The following is an 18,034-nucleotide window of genomic DNA, read 5'->3' on the forward strand; positions in this document are numbered from 1 at the left end:
AAGAAGGAGGAGGAGAAAGAGGAGGAGAAGGAGAAGGAGAAGAAGAAGAAGAAGAAGAAGAAGAAGAAGAAGAAGAAGAAGAAGAAGAAGAAGAAATATAGTCATCAAAGTATATTTAAAACCAAGTTCCTGGACCCAAGGTTAAGAAGCCCTGATCTAGTCCAATCTCATCTTGCAATTGAGGAAGCAGTGGCTGGGAAAGTCACTGTTTAACATGACTTGCACAAGGTCACACAGTTAGTTAGTGAGAGGATCAGACCAAGAACCCAGACCTTTTGACTGTATCAGTTCTGTACTCTTTCCATTACTCCTCCACTGCCCCTAACATTCCTCCAAAATAGGAGGAAAGGAGGGGAGATGAATGGAACTGTGGGAAAGTTTTTAGGTGACAAGGCAGAGGAGGAAATCACACTAAAACTCCAAAATCCAAACCCCTCCCTTTTTCCCTTTATCCTTCGCTATCCATAGGCAGACACTGACCATTGTATCAATATCTATGGACAGAAATAGTTGACCCATTTTAACTTAAATTTGCTACTTAATTCTGACAAGATTTCTTTTCAAGGCATCACAAATATTAATAATAACTGGGTTGTTGGGGGTTGGGGGGGGGGCAACGAGCTCCAGACCTATGATTTTGCTGCTCCAGGTAACTTCTAAATGAAGTTCCTTTTCTTAATTTAGATAGGCACCTTCTCTGCAATTTATAGTCTCAGAGAATTAGCTGGGGTCACTGCTAAAGGTTAAGAATCTTTGTCCATGGTGTCCCTGGATTCCTAACTCTGGAGCCAGCTCCATCCACTAGACCTGAAAGGGTTAGCCTTTGCATCCCTGGACCTCCTGCCCTGACATCCTGATTGGGAGGAGGGGGAGGGGGAGGGTATTCCTGAGCCATCCACCATATCAGGGCATGCCACCTGACAACCATTTGCAATGCCTTTATGCTGCCCCCTTCCCCTTCCCATTCTGGAACCGTAATCAAATCAACTCCATCTTTGTTCCTGGAAAGGACATGTGAGTCTACTCCCTAATGGCTCCACTTACCATTACTATTTCCACCCCATATCTTTTTTTGAGGCTAGATATCCTCAAATGATCCAGGCTGGAAGTGCACTTATAAGCCAGACCCTGCTGCTGATTGACAATTGAGCTTTGACTGACTCCATCTGTGGGGCTTATCTTTAAGAGGCACGATGTCCTCCTCCCCCACCCTCCTGGGGAAGGGGGTTTGCCATATTGGCCTTAGACTTAATGTGTATACAAGATCGAGAAGCTGACCAGCCTCAACCTCCCTGGTAACAGGGATTACAGGAACCCACCACCTCCGTAGGAGAGAGCTGTACATTCTTTTATGTGTTTCCCCTATTTGAAGGCAAATTACTTGAGGGCAGGATTTGTCGCCATTTTGAATTCCTATCCCCAGCAAGGAACAGTTTTGGCACATGGTGACCTCTAATAAATGCCTTTTATATTCACTGATTCCTCTAAACTCAAATTTCTTTAGTATTTTAAAGTTGGCAAAAGTCCCTTATGCATCATTGGAGCTCACAACAAACCCAGAAGCTAGGTGCTGTGGTATCACCTCCTTTAATGTAGGTGAAGAAACCAAGGCTAAGAGAAGTCATTTTGTTCAAGAGCATAGAGCAAATGTCAGAGAAAGGACTGGAACCTAGGTCTTCCAAGTCTAGCCCTTCATCTACCAGCAATGAGGGGACATAAGTTATAGAAATTTTAAATCATTTTTGCTCTTTTGATTTAGTCTCTATGACCCACAAGAAATAAGATAAAAGAAACATAGCAGAAGTAGGATTCAAGCCAGAACCCCCAATGCTTTTATCAGTGGAAAGAATTGGGTTCTGAATTCTCCAGATGGATTGTTAAAATGGAAGGAATCTATGCAACTTGGGATTTATTTTTGTGTTATGTATCTGATGGCTCATAGGTCCAAACTAGCTCATTTGCAGGCAGTGCCAAAAATGGCCCTGGAAGTGGGCTGCACATTTGAATCAATCCTACAGACAAAGGGTAGCCACTCAAAACAATTAGGGGAAACAAAGACCTGCCTGTAGTAAATAATTCTAGTGCTTCTCTCAACATTCCTGAGTCATCAAAGCTTTTTCCGGACACCTCCTCGCAAATACCTCTTAATTGCTTTGCTTGTTTTGTCTATTGTGTGAATCACAAATGCAGATACTTGACATGTGCATTCTTAATAATCTTCTGGTAAAGCCTGCTTGATAAATCTAGATTTGGAAGCAACCCTTATTAGTCCCGTGTGTGTGTGTGTGTGTGTGTGTGTGTGTGTGTGTGTGTGTGTGTGTGTGTGTGTGTGTTTGGATATATGTGTACATACACACAAATATACCCATGTGTGCACATATACATACATAAATACATACATATACACACACAAGGTACATGGGAAGTAATTTCAGAAGGGAGGCACTTGCATTTAGAGTGATCAGGAAGGGCAGCTAGGTGGTGCACTGGCCCTGGAGTCAGAAGAACCTAAGTTCAAATCTGACTTCAGGTACTAGCTGTGTGATCCTAAGCAAGTCCTGGGTAAGTCACTTAACCTTGTTTGCCTCCAAAAAAAATAAATAAAAGTGATCAGGAAAGGCTTTTCTGTAGAAGGTAGGATTTTAGCTGGAACTTGAAGTCAGGGAAACCAGGAGGCAAGAATGAAGGGAGAGAACATTCCAGGCATGGCAGGTGGTCAGAGAAAGTGCCCAGGAGCCTAGAGATGGAGGGTCCTGTGTGAGTCATGGAATCACATTGTTGAAAGGGCCCTCTGGGCCATCTTGTCTGACTGGTATCTGAACAAGAGTCCCCAAAAGCATTCCCACACCGCCTAATGTTGACATTATCTGGATAAAATTCATGTGGGTCAGAAGTGCCTGATTCATTCTAAATCTTCCTATGTGACATCTCCAAAAAGAGAAAAAGACCTATTTGTACAAAAAATATTTCTAGCATTTCTTTTTGTGGTGGCTAAGAATTGGAAATCAAAGGAATGCCCATCCATTGGGGAATGGCTAAACAAACTGTGGTGTATGATGGTGATGGAATATCATTGTGCTATAGGAAATGACAAGCAGGATGACTTCAAAAAGGCCTGGAAAGACTTGTATGAACTGATGTATAGTGAAGGGAACAGAACCAAGAGAGCATTGTGCACAGAGAAGCAATATTGTTTGATGAAGAACTGTGAATGACAACTATTCTCAGCAATACGATGATCCAAGATAATCCCAAAGGACTAATGATGTAGCATACTCTCCAACTCCAAAGAAAGAACTGATATTAAACACAGACTGAAGCATGCTATTTTGTGCTTTCTCTTTTTTTTTACTTGAATCTTTTTATGCAAAATTACTAATAGGGTAATGTTTTACATAATTGCACATTGTAAAACCTATACTGACTGCTTATAACCTTGGGGAAGGGGGAGGTTAGGAAGGGAGGGAATGAGAGAGGGATAGAATTTGGGATTCAAAACTGTAAATAAATAAGCAAACAAACAAACTAATTAATTAATTAATATAAAATAGAACAATGCTTCCAAGCATCCTGGGAAAGGTCCATCTCCATTCAAGGCATCATAGTATCATAGCTAGGGCATTGGACTCAGAATCAGGAAAACTCAGGTTCTGATTGTCCTTCCAGACGCTATGTTGCCTCACCTCTAGGGGCCTCAGTTTCCTCATCTGTAAAGAGGTAAGACTCAATGATATCTTTCCAGATCCTTCCAGCTCTCAATCTAGAATCCTACCCATCTTTCAAGGTTATCTTAACCAGGCAGTGAGATGGCACAGCTGATAGAGCACAGACCTTGGAATCAGGAAGAGCTGAGTTTAAATCCTGCCTCAACTGTTTCATCACTGTGTGGCCCTGGGCAAGTCACTGAAACTCGCAGCCTCAATTTCCTCATCTGTGAAATAGGAATAATAATAGTGCCTGCCTGCCTGCCTGCCTGCCTGCCTACCTACCTACCAGGCTGTTTTAAGGATCAAGTGAATTAATGTGTATAAAAATACTTAGCGAGCTTTAAAAGGCTGTATAAATGTTAGTTATTAAAATCACTTTTAAACTGTAAAATGCTATAAGAATATGAACGCTCCATTAACCTGTGACCCTGACCCTCTCTAAAGGGAGGGAGGCCATGAGCTGAATCTTAGATTCAGGGTCCAACACTCTGGAGGAAGAATTAATTCTCCTGATGGTAAGTACTACGGATGAAATCCTTCCTCATTTAAACTTTTTCCAGCAATGAAACTTGCTCACGGCCATGATAGGATCCCACAGAACGACTGAAATTTATGAAGTATTTCCCTCTCCACACTGGAAAAGCAAATGGGGAAAGTATCATTGGTTCCATTTCACAGAGTCTATAGAAAAATATCATGACTTGCTCACAGACACACAGTTAGCAAACCTTAGAGCTAGGATTCCAACCCAGAGTTCTTGGCTCCCAGTCCAGTATTCTTTCCACTCCAACACAAGTGTCCAAGATGGCAGCCATGGGCTCCTTTGGCTCATAACACTCTGAACCAGATTGTAATGTGGCTGGGAAGTATTTAACAAAATGAAAATGCCATAGGACATAGATAATATTAATATGTGGTTTTCTAAGTCACTCTCTAGGCTATAGGGATCTTTATGTATGATTGAGTGGCCCCAGTTTCTATTTGTGTTTGACCCCACTATTCTACATTACCCTTGGTTGTCATTAAATGGTGCCCTTGGTTGTCATTAAATCAGGACCATATACTTAGGTGATATCTATGATGAATTTGAAGAGTCTTCAAAATTCTTAACAGGCTGTTGATTCACACAACTCTAACTCCAAAATTATAATTTTATAATCCTATGTGTTTCTGCTTTTTCTTTTTGTATCTGCTATCATGACATATTTAACATGAAATCTTCCAAATTAGCTGAAGGTGGTGGGTGGGGGAGCAGTAGAAAGACCATTGATGCTTTGGACTCTGAGGTCCCGGGTTCAAATTCTATCTCTTATTTACAATCTGTGTGACCTTGGACATGTTGTTTCCCTTCTGTGTTTTCTCCTCGGTCTCATTTGTAAAAGGAAGGGGTTGGATTAGATGCCATGTGATACAGGGGAAGGTGAATTGGCTTTGGGTTCAAAACTTCCTACTGATATTCTACTCTTTGGGCCTAAATTTCATTATCTGCAAAATGAATGGATTAGACTAGATACAATTTAGGATGGGAAAGAGTACTCACTGGCTTTGGAGTCAGACAGCCTGCATTCAAATCCTACCACTTATGTTTATTGTCTGTGTGACTTCAGGGAAGTCAGTGACTAAGACTCCCTCAGTCTCATTTTCCTCATATGGGAAATGAGAGTGTTGGACTAAATCAGAGGTTCTTAATAAGAATTACTGGGAATGGGGCAGCTAGGTGGCGCAGTGGATAGAGCACCAGCACTGGATTCAGGAGGACATGAGTTCAAATCCTGCCTCAGACACTTGACACTTAATAGCTGTGTGACCCTGGGCAAGTCACTTAACCCCAATTGCCTCACCAAAAAGAAAGAAAGAAAGAAAGAAAGAAAGAAAGAAAGAAAGAAAGAAAGAAAGAAAGAAAGAAAGAAAGAAAGAAAGAAAGGAAAGAAAGAAAACAAAAGAAAAAAAAAAGAAGAATTACTGGAGAGCAGCTGGGTGGCTCAGTGAATAAAGCACTGGCCCTGGATTCAAGAGGACCTGAGTTCAAATGTGGTCTCAGACACTTGACACTAAATAGCTGTGTGACCCTGGGCAAGTCACTTAACCCTCATTGCCCTGAAGGAAAAAAATACTAGCATTTCTATAAGGCCTAATATGTACCAGTCACTGTGCTAAGCACTTAATAAATATTATCTCATCTGATCCTCACAACAACTCTGTGAGATAGGTGCTATTATTATCCTCATTTTATAGATGAGGAAAATGAGGCAAACAGCAGTTAAGTGAATTGTCCAAGGTCACACAGCCAGAACATGTTTGAGGCTGGATTTGCACTCAGTTCTTCCTGACTCTAGGCCCAGTGCTCTGTGCAGTATGGCACCCCCTAGTTGTCTTTATTTTATTGGAGGTCTGGTGAATCCTTTTCAGAATCATGTTTTTAAATGTTTAAAATAAAATATTTAATATAAAGAAGAAAAAAATTATATTGAAATATAGTTTAAAAAAAAACTTTTTGGGCAGCCAGGTGGTGCAGTGGATAAAGTGCCGGCCCTGGATTCAGGAGGATCTGAGTTCAAATCTGGCCTCAGACACTTGACACTTACTAGCTGTGTGACCCTGGGCAAGTCACAACCCTCATTGCCCTGCAAAACAAAAACAAAAACAAAACAAAACCTTTTTAAAGCAAAGTTTACAGATCCCAGGTTAAGAACCACTGAACCAGGGGCAGCTAGGTGGTGCAGTGGATAGAGCACCGGCCCTGGAGTCAGGAGGACCTGAGTTCAAATCCAGACTCAGACACTTAACACTTACTAGCTGTGGGACCCTGGGAAAGTCACTTAACCCTAATTGCCTCACCAAAAAAAAAAAATTTAATAAATTAAAAAAAAAAAAGAACCACTGAACCAGATGCAGTATGGTACAGGAGAAAGAATCCAGTATTTGGAATGAGAGATCTGAGTTTAAATTTCACCTTTAACCTTACTAGCTATGGAACCTCAGGCAAGTCACTCAACTCCCCAACCCAGTTTCCCCAGCTGTAAAACTAGGGGCAGGGGGCAGCCTAGATGGTCTCCAAGTTGTCTCCAGATTATATCATTATGTAAAACAGAGTCTCCACTTTATTTTGTAGCCAGGAGACAGATGTTCTGTAGTCTCCTCTGCTCTGCCCTTGCCCCGTCCATCCCTAAGGAGAGGTCTTCAGCCTGCCGTACTTTTGAATAAGAAGGCAATGGCAGCATCTCATACTGTGTATCCTCAGACTGGCCAAGCCCAGGTTCCTCACCCAGGAAAACTGCAGTCAGCAATTTTTCTGAAGACGCCTGCGATGAAATTCTGAAGTTTATCCCCTGGGGCAGCTCAAGGTTTTTGCACTGCTCCTGGGATCCTCTGAGTAATTACAGTGTCAGCCAATGAGAGATGCTGGCAAAGACTGCAGCAAAAGGAGAGCGTTGAGGTTTTTTTCCACCCTGAGCCAGCTGTGGTTCCCCAACCAGCTTATTATTTCTTCTGTAAGATGATAACCATAGCTAACATCTATATAACACTTACTATGTGTCAGGCACTGTGCTAAGTGCTTTACAATTATAATCTCACTGGATCCTTCACAATAAGCCTGAGAGGCAGGGGCTATTATTATCCCTGTTTTGCAGGTGAGGAAACTGAGGCAGACAGAGGTTACATGACTTGCCCTTATAGCTATTATTTTTCTGAGTTCAGATTTGAACTCAGATCTTTCTGACTTAAATCATCATGAGTTCAAATCCTGGCTCAGATACTTACTATCTGTGTGACCCTGGTCAAGTCACTTAACTCTGCTTGCCTCAGTTTTCTCATCAGTCAAATGAGCTGGAGGAGGAAATGGCAAATCACTCCTGTAACTTTGCCAGGTTTACAGATGAGGAAACTGAGACTCAGGGAAATGAAGTGTCTTACGCCAGAAAGTAAATACCAAAGGAGGAATTTGATCCCAGCTCTTTGGGCTCCTGAGCCAAAGCTCTCTCTACTGTAATATGCTGGATCCAGTAAGTGGCCCAGTCAGAATTTGAACCCAGGTTTGCCAACTCTAAATCTAGGGCTGTTTCCACTATGCAAGCCTGCTCAACCCTTTCATTTGACAGGGAAGGAAACTGGGGTCTAGAAAGGTTAAGTGTGGCTGAGGTGCTCTGACAGTGCTCTTTCCTCTGCAATCAATCAACAAACCAGAATTGAAGTCCTACTGTGTGCCAGGCACTGTGCTAGTTACTGGGCCTGCAAAGACAAAAATCAAACAGTCTCTGATCTCAAAAACTCCACTGACTCCACTGCTTTTCATTTTCAGGAAGTCCTAATGCCTCCTGTCACATGCTAACTGGTCTATGGCATCCTGTGATGGCATTCTTTTCCATCTTCTCTTAGTCATCTCTCTTGCTTCTTATCTCCCTGGTTGACATGTGATAATGGTGGAAACTATGGTCAATTGCAGACACATGAGAGTTGATTGAGAAGATTCAGTGAAAGAAATGGGAGAGGGGGTGAACATATCATACAAAGTGGGTATCGGAAACTAGGAATTTTTGTGTCCAGGGTAACCACCACAAAGTATGCCCTTGGTTAAGGGGAAGGAATGGGAAGTTGGAATGAGAAGAACTTTGCCCTTTATTAATCTTATAGTTTCTTATTTTAACTAATTATTCTTGCTAACTACATGTGAAGCATTTCAAATTTTTTACCCAGGGACAAAGCACCTGTGACCCTGCCCTGGTTATATTTCTGGAAACAGGTCTTTCCCAAATCATCCCCAGTTTCTTTCTCCCCCCACCCCGCACCTCCCCTGCTCCCCCATCCCTACCAACAGATCCTGATTAGCTGTTAAGAAAAAGACTGCACCTTCTCATCCAGTTCTGTTAATAGGGATTTCATTGCCTTAATTAAAGCATCATATTCATCCTTGGTTTGTAGCAAAAATTTGAGTTCGGTGTAATTTTTATCATCCAGCTCCAAGTTCTTAGGTGATCTCACAAGACTCAAAAGCAGTGCAATCTCATCTTGCTCCTCTTGTAAGACATTTATCTCTTTACTGTTTAAAAAAAAAAAAAACATGTGACCAATCTTAGGTACATTGGTTTTTCTTTATCATAGATCTCAGTAGCAGTGTGACAGAATGATTAGAGAGCTGGCCTCAGAACTGGGAAAGACATAGGTTCCTATGCTGCCTCTGATACCATATGGACTGTTTGAGAGGCACCTCACCTCTTACTGCTTAGGTAAAACTCTAGCGGGGGGGGGGGGGGCAGCTAGGTGGCACAGTGGATAAAGCACTGGCCCTGGATTCGTGAGGACCTGAGTTCAAATCCAGCCTCAGACACTTGACACTAGCTGTGAGACCCTGGGCAAGTCACTTAACCCTCATTGCCCCACAAAAACAAACAAACAAACTCTAGAGATACAAGTTTCAGGGAAGGGGCTGACCTGCTTTGGTAGAGGGAGATTCTCATCCAGGAATTCATAGGTTCGTGTCTATCCCCGGTCTGAGCTGGAAGGGACTATAAAGATCTTCTACTCCAGCCTCCTCATTTAATAGACTATCACTTCCCCAAAGAAGGGGGATCACACTGGCAATGAACCACAGAACCTGAATCCAAACCCAGGTTATTTGATTCCAAACATGGAACAGATTGTGAAAACATCAAGGATCTGTGATTTGTGCCAGTAGGAATTCCCTCCACCAACACCACCTGGTTACCCATCCATGACTTAGCAACTAAGGGAGTTACAGGAGGACCAGAGACTAAGGGACTTGCTCAGTATCACACAGGTAGCAAGTAAGTGACCCAGGATTGGGTCCATTGATCCCAAATTCTTCCTCTGTGTCATGTCAACAAGCATTTAAGTGCCTACTGTGTGCTACTTGTTGCTGTTGTTTGGTCATTTTCAGTCATGTCCGACTCTTCGCGACCCCATTTGGGGTTTTCGTGGTGAAGACCCCAGAGTGGTTTGCTATTTCCTTCTCTAGCTCCTTTCACAGATGAGGAAACTGAGGCAAACAGGGGTAAGTAACTTGCCAGGGTCACACAGCCTGTAAGTGTCTAAGGCCAGACTTGAATTCATGAAGATGAGTCTTCCTGACTCCAGGTTCAGATCTCTATGCACTATGCCACCTATTATATGCCAAGCATTGTTCTAATGATGTTACACAGCTTAACCTCTCCCTCTTCCTCACAAATGCTTCAATTTAGGTTTCGGAGTAAATTTATAAACATATAGACAAAAATTACATGTAAACCACCACCCATCATCTACTTCGGCTACTAACCACTTACCAAATTGTCTCTATTTCACTTTATTTTCTTCCCTATCTAATCCCTCTCCCCTTCTTTTCCTCACCCACATGCACTGTGTTGGGAGATGCACATGGGTAGTAGTAAAGTCAGGTCAACAAGCATTTATTAAGCACCTATTATGTGCCAAGCACAGTACTAAATGCTGGGATACAAAGAAAGGCAAAATATATCCCTTACTCTTCAAGGAATTCACAGTTTAATGGGGGAGACAACATGCCAACAACTGTATAACAAACAAGATTTAACCAGGGAGAATTGGAAAGAATCCCAGAGGGAAGGCATTAGCATTTAGGGGGTGTGGGGGGAGGAGGAAAGACTTCCTATAGAAGGTATGATTTTTGTCAGGACTTGAAAGGAAGCCAGAGTAACCAAGAGGTGAAGAGGAGGGAGAGAATTCCAGGCATGGAGGACAGCCAGTGAAAATGCATAGACTCAGAGATGGAGTGTCTTCTTTGAGGAATAGCAAATAAATAAAAGAGGATTCAGAAAGAATCCAATACAATGAAAACTAGGGCAGATAGGTGGTGCATTGGGTAGAGTGCCAGCCCTGAAATCAGAAAGATCTGAGTTCAAGTCCAGTCACAGACACTTACTAGTTGTGTTGACCCTGGGCAAATCACTTAATCTTGTTTGCCTCAGTTTCCTCATCTGTAAAAAGAGCTGGAGAAGGAAATGGCAAAACCACTTGGGTATCTTTGTCGAGAAAACCCCAGATGGGGTCAGGAAGAGTTGAACATGACTGAACAACAACAAAAGTGAAGTGTTTGGCCTACTATAGTAGCTCAATAAATGCTTATTGGATTGAAATGAAAGGAGGGGGTGGGGAAAGACTTCAAGGCTGAGTAATCCCTCCCCATTGGGTAATTGAGAGTTGGACACACACACATGCACATGCACACACACATGTGTACATGTGTGTGTGTATTTATATATTTATATCCATGTCATTCATTTTTCACATTCTGAGAATTTCTCAGAACACCTAGACCACCCAGTACCTCAGGCACCAATCTTGAACAGTCTTCTCTCTTCTAATTTAAATGTATATAGACTGTCTAGCTTGACATATGGGAGAAGGTACCTGAATCTTAGGGGCAGAAATTCCGGATTCGAGTCCCAACTCAATTATTAACGTCCCACTTTCAAACATCATTGGATTGCTGCTTATTACTACCTGGGTGCCTTCACCTTTCTAGGAAAACTGTTTCCTCAACTATAAAATGGAGTTGGGTCAAATGATCTCTAAGTTCCCTTCCAGCTCTTAAACCCTTTGCCTACAAATTCCACTTGCTGGATTTTTCATAACAAAAAGGACATTCTGGGGGCAGCTAGGTGGTGCAGTGGATAGAGCACCGGCCCTGGATTCAGGAGGACCTGAATTCAAATCCAGTCTCAGACACTTGACACTTACTAGCTGCGTGACCCTGGGCAAGTCACTTAACCCCAATTGCCTCACCAAAACAAAACAAGGCTAAAAGAAAAAGCAAAAAGGACATTCCATGGAATAGTTCCCTTTCCACCCCAAGGGAGTCTGACCATGTGGGGTCTGTCCAAGACTCTAAGAGTGAGTAGGTCCCTCTGGGCTGAAATCAAACTCTGGTGATTATCACAGTTTCAGATTGGGAAGGGGTGTCAGCAGCTGTCTAGTCCAATCCAGACCTGAACAAGAATCCATTCTCTGATAATTACTTATCTACCTTTACTTAAAGACCCCCAGTGAAAAGGAAACCTGCTTCTTCCCCAAAGAAGCCTATTCCACCTTGGACAGCTCCCATCCTTAGGTTAGGGTACGTTTTCTGACCTCAGTTCAACTGGCCTCTGTGACTCCCCCCACCCCTCCTTCCCCAGTTCTGCTCTTTATAGACAAGAATAATAATGCTAATCCCTCTTCCCTATGTCAGTCCTTCAAATGCTTGAAGACAGCTCCCATCAAAACTATAAAAAGCAATTCTTGCATTCCTTTATAAGGAATTAAGGAAGGAAAGGATGCTGGAGAAATGTTCTTTAAATTGAAAAGGGTGTTTCCCCCATTGTTCTATAATTCCATGTTCAGAATACAAACAGAATCAATTTCTTTTTTTTCAAATTAATAAAGTATTTTATTTTTTTTCTGTTACATGTAAAGATAGTTCTCAACTTTTGTTTATACAAGCTTTACAATTTCAGATTTTTCTCCCTCTCTCCCCTCCCTCCTCCCTCCCCTAGACAGCAGGTAATCTGATATAGGTTATATAGATATAGATATAGATATATATCAGAATCAATTTCTAAGACAAATTCAATTGTGAGAGCGATGGAAGAAACACCCCATGAGGGAAAAACAGAGATTTGAGTAAGGTCTTTGCTTGGGAGAAGGCTGGAGCTCTACCAGAAGGGAACACATTTTGGGTACTAAGTTCAGTTGTTTATGTTTGCTGAAGAAATGTGAATATTTTCAGTGCCTCCTTCATTTTGGTGCCCTGGAGCTAAGTTCCAGTTACCTCACCCTAGTTCCAGCTCAAGCTATCATTCCCACTCCAAATATTCTCCAAACAAAACATCCCTGATTCCACCACTTGCTCTTCATTAGATCATCATCTTAAGGCCACATCTGAGCACCCATTGGCCCATTGGCCAAAAACCCCCAAACTAACTTACTACTGATTCATTATCTGCTGCTGAGACTTGGAATTAAAAGATTTGCGCTGTTCCACCATCTTCCTGAACTGCTGCCGGAGTTTCCGTAACTCTGCTTCAGCTGTCTGCTGCTTTTCTTTCTCTGAAAGGTCTAGGTTTTCATGGGAGTGCTTTCTCCTGCGTTGTTTTGACTTCTGAAAGGCAAAAGAAACTAATGAATGACCCTTCCCCAATGATGGGAATGAGAAAAAAAATCCCCACCAGAATTTTCACTTTTAATGGGACTCAAAGAGGTTGAGGTGAGAAGATAATTTCCTTTTATCTTATCCCTTCCTCTTTTCTCCCTCCACTTATTACCTCTAATAAAGGGAGGAACAGGGGAAAGTGGGGGTGGAGAGGTCAGAGGGTGGGGAAGAGGAGAACAGACAAAGCTGAGAAGGAAACCAAACAAAGGGGCCAAGTTGGGTGTTTGGTAGAAGCAACCAATCAACAAACATTTGTTAAGGGATTATTATGTGCCAGGCACTGTGCTAGGGACTAGGGATAAAGAGACAAAAATGCAGCCATCCCTGGCCTCAAGGAACCTATACTCTACAAGGGAAGACATCACACACATATTTGAGTAGATAAATAAGATAACTGATATTGACTATCCATAGAAAGTCTAAGGAAGGGACAGCTAGGTAGCACAGTGGATAAAGCACCAGACCTGGATTCAGGAGGACCTGAGTTTAAATCTGGCCTCAGACACTTGACACTTACTAGCTGTGTGACCCTGGGCAAGTCACTTAACTCTTATTCCCCCCCCCCCAAAAAAAGGAAAGAAAGTCTAAGGAAGACTCTCCCTCATCCTGCTCCATCTCAGGCCCTCGCTGAGAGCCTTGAAGGCCATGCTAAGGTTACAACTCTGCCACCTTTAACCCATGGCTACCAGACACTTAGAGCAGCGATTTGTTCTTAACATTTTTGGTGCTGTGGACCCCTTGACAATCTGGACTGTCCATGGACCTCTTGTCAGAATCATATTTGTAAATAGCTGAAGGGATGTCCAATTTCAGTTAGAGGTTTAGAAAAAAATAAAGATGTAATTTTTTCTCAGTAAATAATCGAACGAAATACTCAATTTCTGTTAGAAGTTTAGGAAAATAAAGATGTCATTTTTCTCCATCTAAGTTGACAACCCCTCTAAAATCTATACATGGATAGCTAGATTATGAACCCATGACTTAGAGACTGGACCCGTGGTTACTGAGATAGAAAGGGGGTAAAGGGATAAAAAGCATAGTTATTTACTTACTCAATTATGTCTCTGTTCATTAATTGAAACCTAAACTCCCTCTTTTTTTTTTTTTGTAGGGCAATGGGGGTTAAGTGACTTGCCCTGGGTCACACAGCTAGTAAGTGCCAAGTGTCTGAGGCCGGATTTGAACTCAGGTACTCCTGAATCCAGGGCTGGTGCTTTATCTACTGCACCATCTAGCTGCCCCTCCTAAACTCCCTCTTTAATTCCCAAATAGCTCCTCCCTCTTTGGTTCCAAAAACAAAGATGGCACCAACTGTATTTTCCTACATAATTATCCTTATTACTGGGGCTTTCCTCCTCCTGTTTACCTGTGACATTTTGAAGATATTTCACTTTCCTTCTGCACAGAGAACGTGACCAGACAAAGTCCAGCAAATTCCTCTCAGCAATGTCCTGTCCAGAATGGGAGAGCAGTCAGCGGTTAGAAACCTGTTGAGGTCCTTGCCTAGGGTTTAGCCCTTGCCCACTCTCTCTCCTCCTGGTGCTGATTGGCTCATGGCATCCTCCATGATTCCCTGGGCATATAGAAGAGGCACATTTTTATCAATGTTAGGATGAGATCTGCTCATCTTACCAAGCTTATTATTAGAGAGAAGGCAGATGGTTCTGGCCTGCTTCTAACCCTCCTAGTACCAAGGATCCCACAAAAAAAGGAATGTTCATATGTCACTGGGACAAGACCCATGAGACACATCCCAGGCAGGCCAAACACTGAAGGGGTTAACGTGAAACTCTTCTCTGCTGCCAGCCGAATGTTCTTCCGTGGGTGTTAATTTTTCCTTTATTTAAATCTGCTGCCGACAAACCCAGATCATCATTGTTACAAAAATCTGCATTTGGGTCACATTTTGCCCTTATATAATCTAATACTGCTCAAAGCAGTATTAATGCATTCATTTCTCATGATTCTGTGAAACTCTGACCTTCAAATTCTGACTTTGACAGAATAGCAAAAAGCTCTCAGAATCTCAGAGTTTGAAAGGCACATCAGAGGCCAAGGGGCCCAATTTGTACCTGGCCAAGGATCCCTTCAGGCAATAGCATTTATAATAAGAGGTAATTCCACTTTTTCTTGAAGCCATCTAGGGATGGAAAGTCTCCCATCTCCAAGGAAACTCATTCTTCTACAACATATCCAAAAAGCAACAAGAAGTAGGACCTAGAGTGCTGGATGGGGAAATCAGGAAGACCTTGGTTCAGATCCAGCTTCAGATATTTGCTAACTGTGTGACCCTGAGCAAGTCACTTAACCTGAGGTCAAATTTGAACTCGGATCTTCCTGACTATAGGCCCTACACTCTATGTACTATAGTACCACCTATGTGGCTTGAATAGAGCTTCAGAGCCAAGAGGATCATGTTTCAAGTCCTATCTCCAACATATACTGGCTACATGACCCTGGGTGAGTCACTTCTCCTCTAGATGCTCTAAGTTAATAAATTATAGAGAAGGTGCTAATTTACATTGGTAGATGTAATTTTCTCACCCAGGAGTTCCCCATTACCAATCACAGGTCTGGTCCCCTCTCCCTATACTACTGGATACCTCCCTTGTGTCTAGCCTTGTGGTAGAACTTGAGAAAATGAGAGAAGAAGAGACCTTGTTTTTGTCCTAGAGACACTAGTCAACTAGTCACCCTAATATCAGAGGATGGGGGGGGAGGAGTTAGAAGAGACCTTTGAGATAACCTGGTCTCACCTTTTCATTTTACAGATGAGAAGATTAAGGTTATATCTGAGCTCATGCCACAAGTTAGTAAGAGAGCTGGAACTCAAACCTAGATGAGCATCCTTTCCACTAAACTTCCCACTGCCCCCCTTCTGTGGTTCCTTCCAATATGGCATCCTATGATTCTATGGAAAGGAGGACAGTATAGAGTCAAGCATGTACTGAGTCCTTGGCTTGGACTCAGAAAGACTGTCTCAAATTCTTCTTGGCTGTGTGACATCAGGCAAGTTGCTTCAGTTCTCTGGGGCCTCAGTTTCCTCATCTGTAAAACAAGGGAGTTAGACTCAATGACCCTTAGAGAGACATGGTCAAAAGATGACTTGGAGTTTGGAATTTCTGTGTTCAGACCCCCACCTCTGATTCTTACCAGCTGGGTGACCCCAATGGACAAGTCATAAAACTTTCTCTCAGCTTCTATTTCCTCACTTGTGAAATGAAGATAATAACATTTGATGTGGCTGTTATGCAGCTTGGACAAGATGATGCATACAAAGCATCTCAAAAACTTTAAAATGCTATAGAAATTTCAGGAATGCATTTTCTATGAGAGGAGCATCTCTAGTGACTGTTGCTTCCCTGTGTACCTGAAAGGTGAGGGTGATGACCCTTTGTATAGGGTCAGCCCAGTTGGTACTACTACACCTCAGACTTCCCTAAGTCCTAGACCTAACTCATTAGAACTTCATACCAACCTTGTGGAATAGGTGGGATAAGTATCACTATTCTCATTTTAAAGATGAGGAAACCAAGGTTCCAAAAGGTAAAGGTGGTCTGCTCAGTTGCTTACCAGCATGGTTCTGATAATACCTGTGTTTCTTCTATGCCTCACTTTCCAAAGTCACAAATGACATCTCATTAGAACCTCACACCAGTTGTGAACTGATCCAACCATTCTGGAGAGCAATTTGGAACTATGCCCGAAGGGCAATCAAACTGTACATACCTTTTGATCCAGCAATACCACTGCTAGGTGTGTATCCCAAAGACATCAGAAAAGGGCAAAGGACCTATTTATACAAAAAATATCTATAGCAGCTCTTTCTATGGTGGCTAAGAATTGGAAATAGAAAGGATGCCCATCAATTGGGAAATGGTTGAACAAGCTGCAGTATATGATGGTGATGGAATATTATTGTGCTATAAGAAATAACAAGAAGTATGATTTCAGAAAAACCTGGAAAGACTTACAGGAACTGATGTATAGTGAAATGACCAGAACCAGAAGAACATTTTTCATAGGAACAGCAATATTGTTTGATGAAGAACTGTGAATGACTTAGCTATTCTCAGAGATCCCATGATCCAAAACAATGCCAAAGGACTAATGATGAAGCATATTATCTGCCTCCAGAGAAAGAACTGATATTGTTTGAATACAGACTGAAGCATGCTAATTTTCACTCTTTTTTTTCATTCTTTTTTCTTTTATTTGAGTCTTCTTGTACAAAACAACTAATATGAAAATATTTTACATGATTACACATGGATAGCCTATATCTGATTGCATACTGTCTCATGGAGGGAGGAGCGAAAGGAAGGAGGGAGGAAGGGATAGAATTTGGAACTTGAAACTTTTTTTAAAATGTTAAACATTGTTTTAATATGTAGTTTTGGGGGGGAATAAATATATGTATATGTAACAAAACAAAAAAGAAATAGGCCTAACTATATTATTCCTCAGATCAAAAATTTTCAGTTCTTACCTACTAATCAGAAATGGAGACTCCTCAGCCTGACAAAGAAAAAGAATCTCACACCAACCCTGTGGATTAGGTGGGACAAATATAACCATTCCCATTTTAAAGATGAGAGAACTGAGGCTCCCAAAGATGAATCCCAATGAACTTGTATGGCCAATCCTGACTCCCGAGTCCAATTGACCTTGTACTCTATCCTAGTAAGGTCAAGTCTGGAGGTTTTACCCCCTGTTCAGTGATACACCAAAAACAAAACAAAACAAATAAAAATGGATTCAGAGTCAGAAGAGAGAGGTTCAAATCCCACATCTGCCATTTATTCCCTACATGACCTTGGGTAAGTCACTTCTCTCTGGGCAAGTCCCACATGGAAGATGAAACATTTCCCAGTCTCTACATTGCTGAAGCCACTTCTCCAGCAGTGACAAGCATTGCCAACTCTTGCCATGCTCAGAAATCTTCTGAAATAGCTACAGAAGACTTAGTTCTTGTCTGTTCCCTCTTCATTTGTCACTTAATCCCATCCTGCTCCATCTTCCAGTTGTCCCATGTATGTAAATCTCATCCTCCCAAGTTACAGAATCACAGAATGTCAAAACTAGAAGGGCCTCAGTGATCATCTACACCAGCCCATACCTGATGGAGAATCCCCTTTCCAACATACCTGTGGTAAAAAGTTTT

General features: G+C 42.0%; 1 protein-coding gene across 1 annotated transcript in view; it reads right to left on the reverse strand.

Annotated features, from left to right (window-relative positions):
• Positions 1 to 12,720, reverse strand: part of CCDC63 (coiled-coil domain containing 63) — a 40,844-nt gene extending 28,124 nt beyond the window's left edge. Inside the window, exons 1-2 of the mRNA XM_043977818.1 lie at positions 12,647 to 12,720; positions 8,556 to 8,745 (exon numbers count right to left, since the gene is read on the reverse strand). Of these exons, the coding sequence (XP_043833753.1) occupies positions 8,556 to 8,745; positions 12,647 to 12,705 (249 nt within the window). The 5' untranslated portion in view covers positions 12,706 to 12,720. The remainder of the gene's footprint in view (positions 1 to 8,555; positions 8,746 to 12,646) is intronic.
• Positions 12,721 to 18,034: the final 5,314 nt, after the last annotated feature.

Source organism: Dromiciops gliroides, chromosome 1 (genome assembly GCF_019393635.1).
Source record: "Dromiciops gliroides isolate mDroGli1 chromosome 1, mDroGli1.pri, whole genome shotgun sequence".
Lineage (NCBI taxonomy): Eukaryota > Metazoa > Chordata > Mammalia > Microbiotheria > Microbiotheriidae > Dromiciops > Dromiciops gliroides.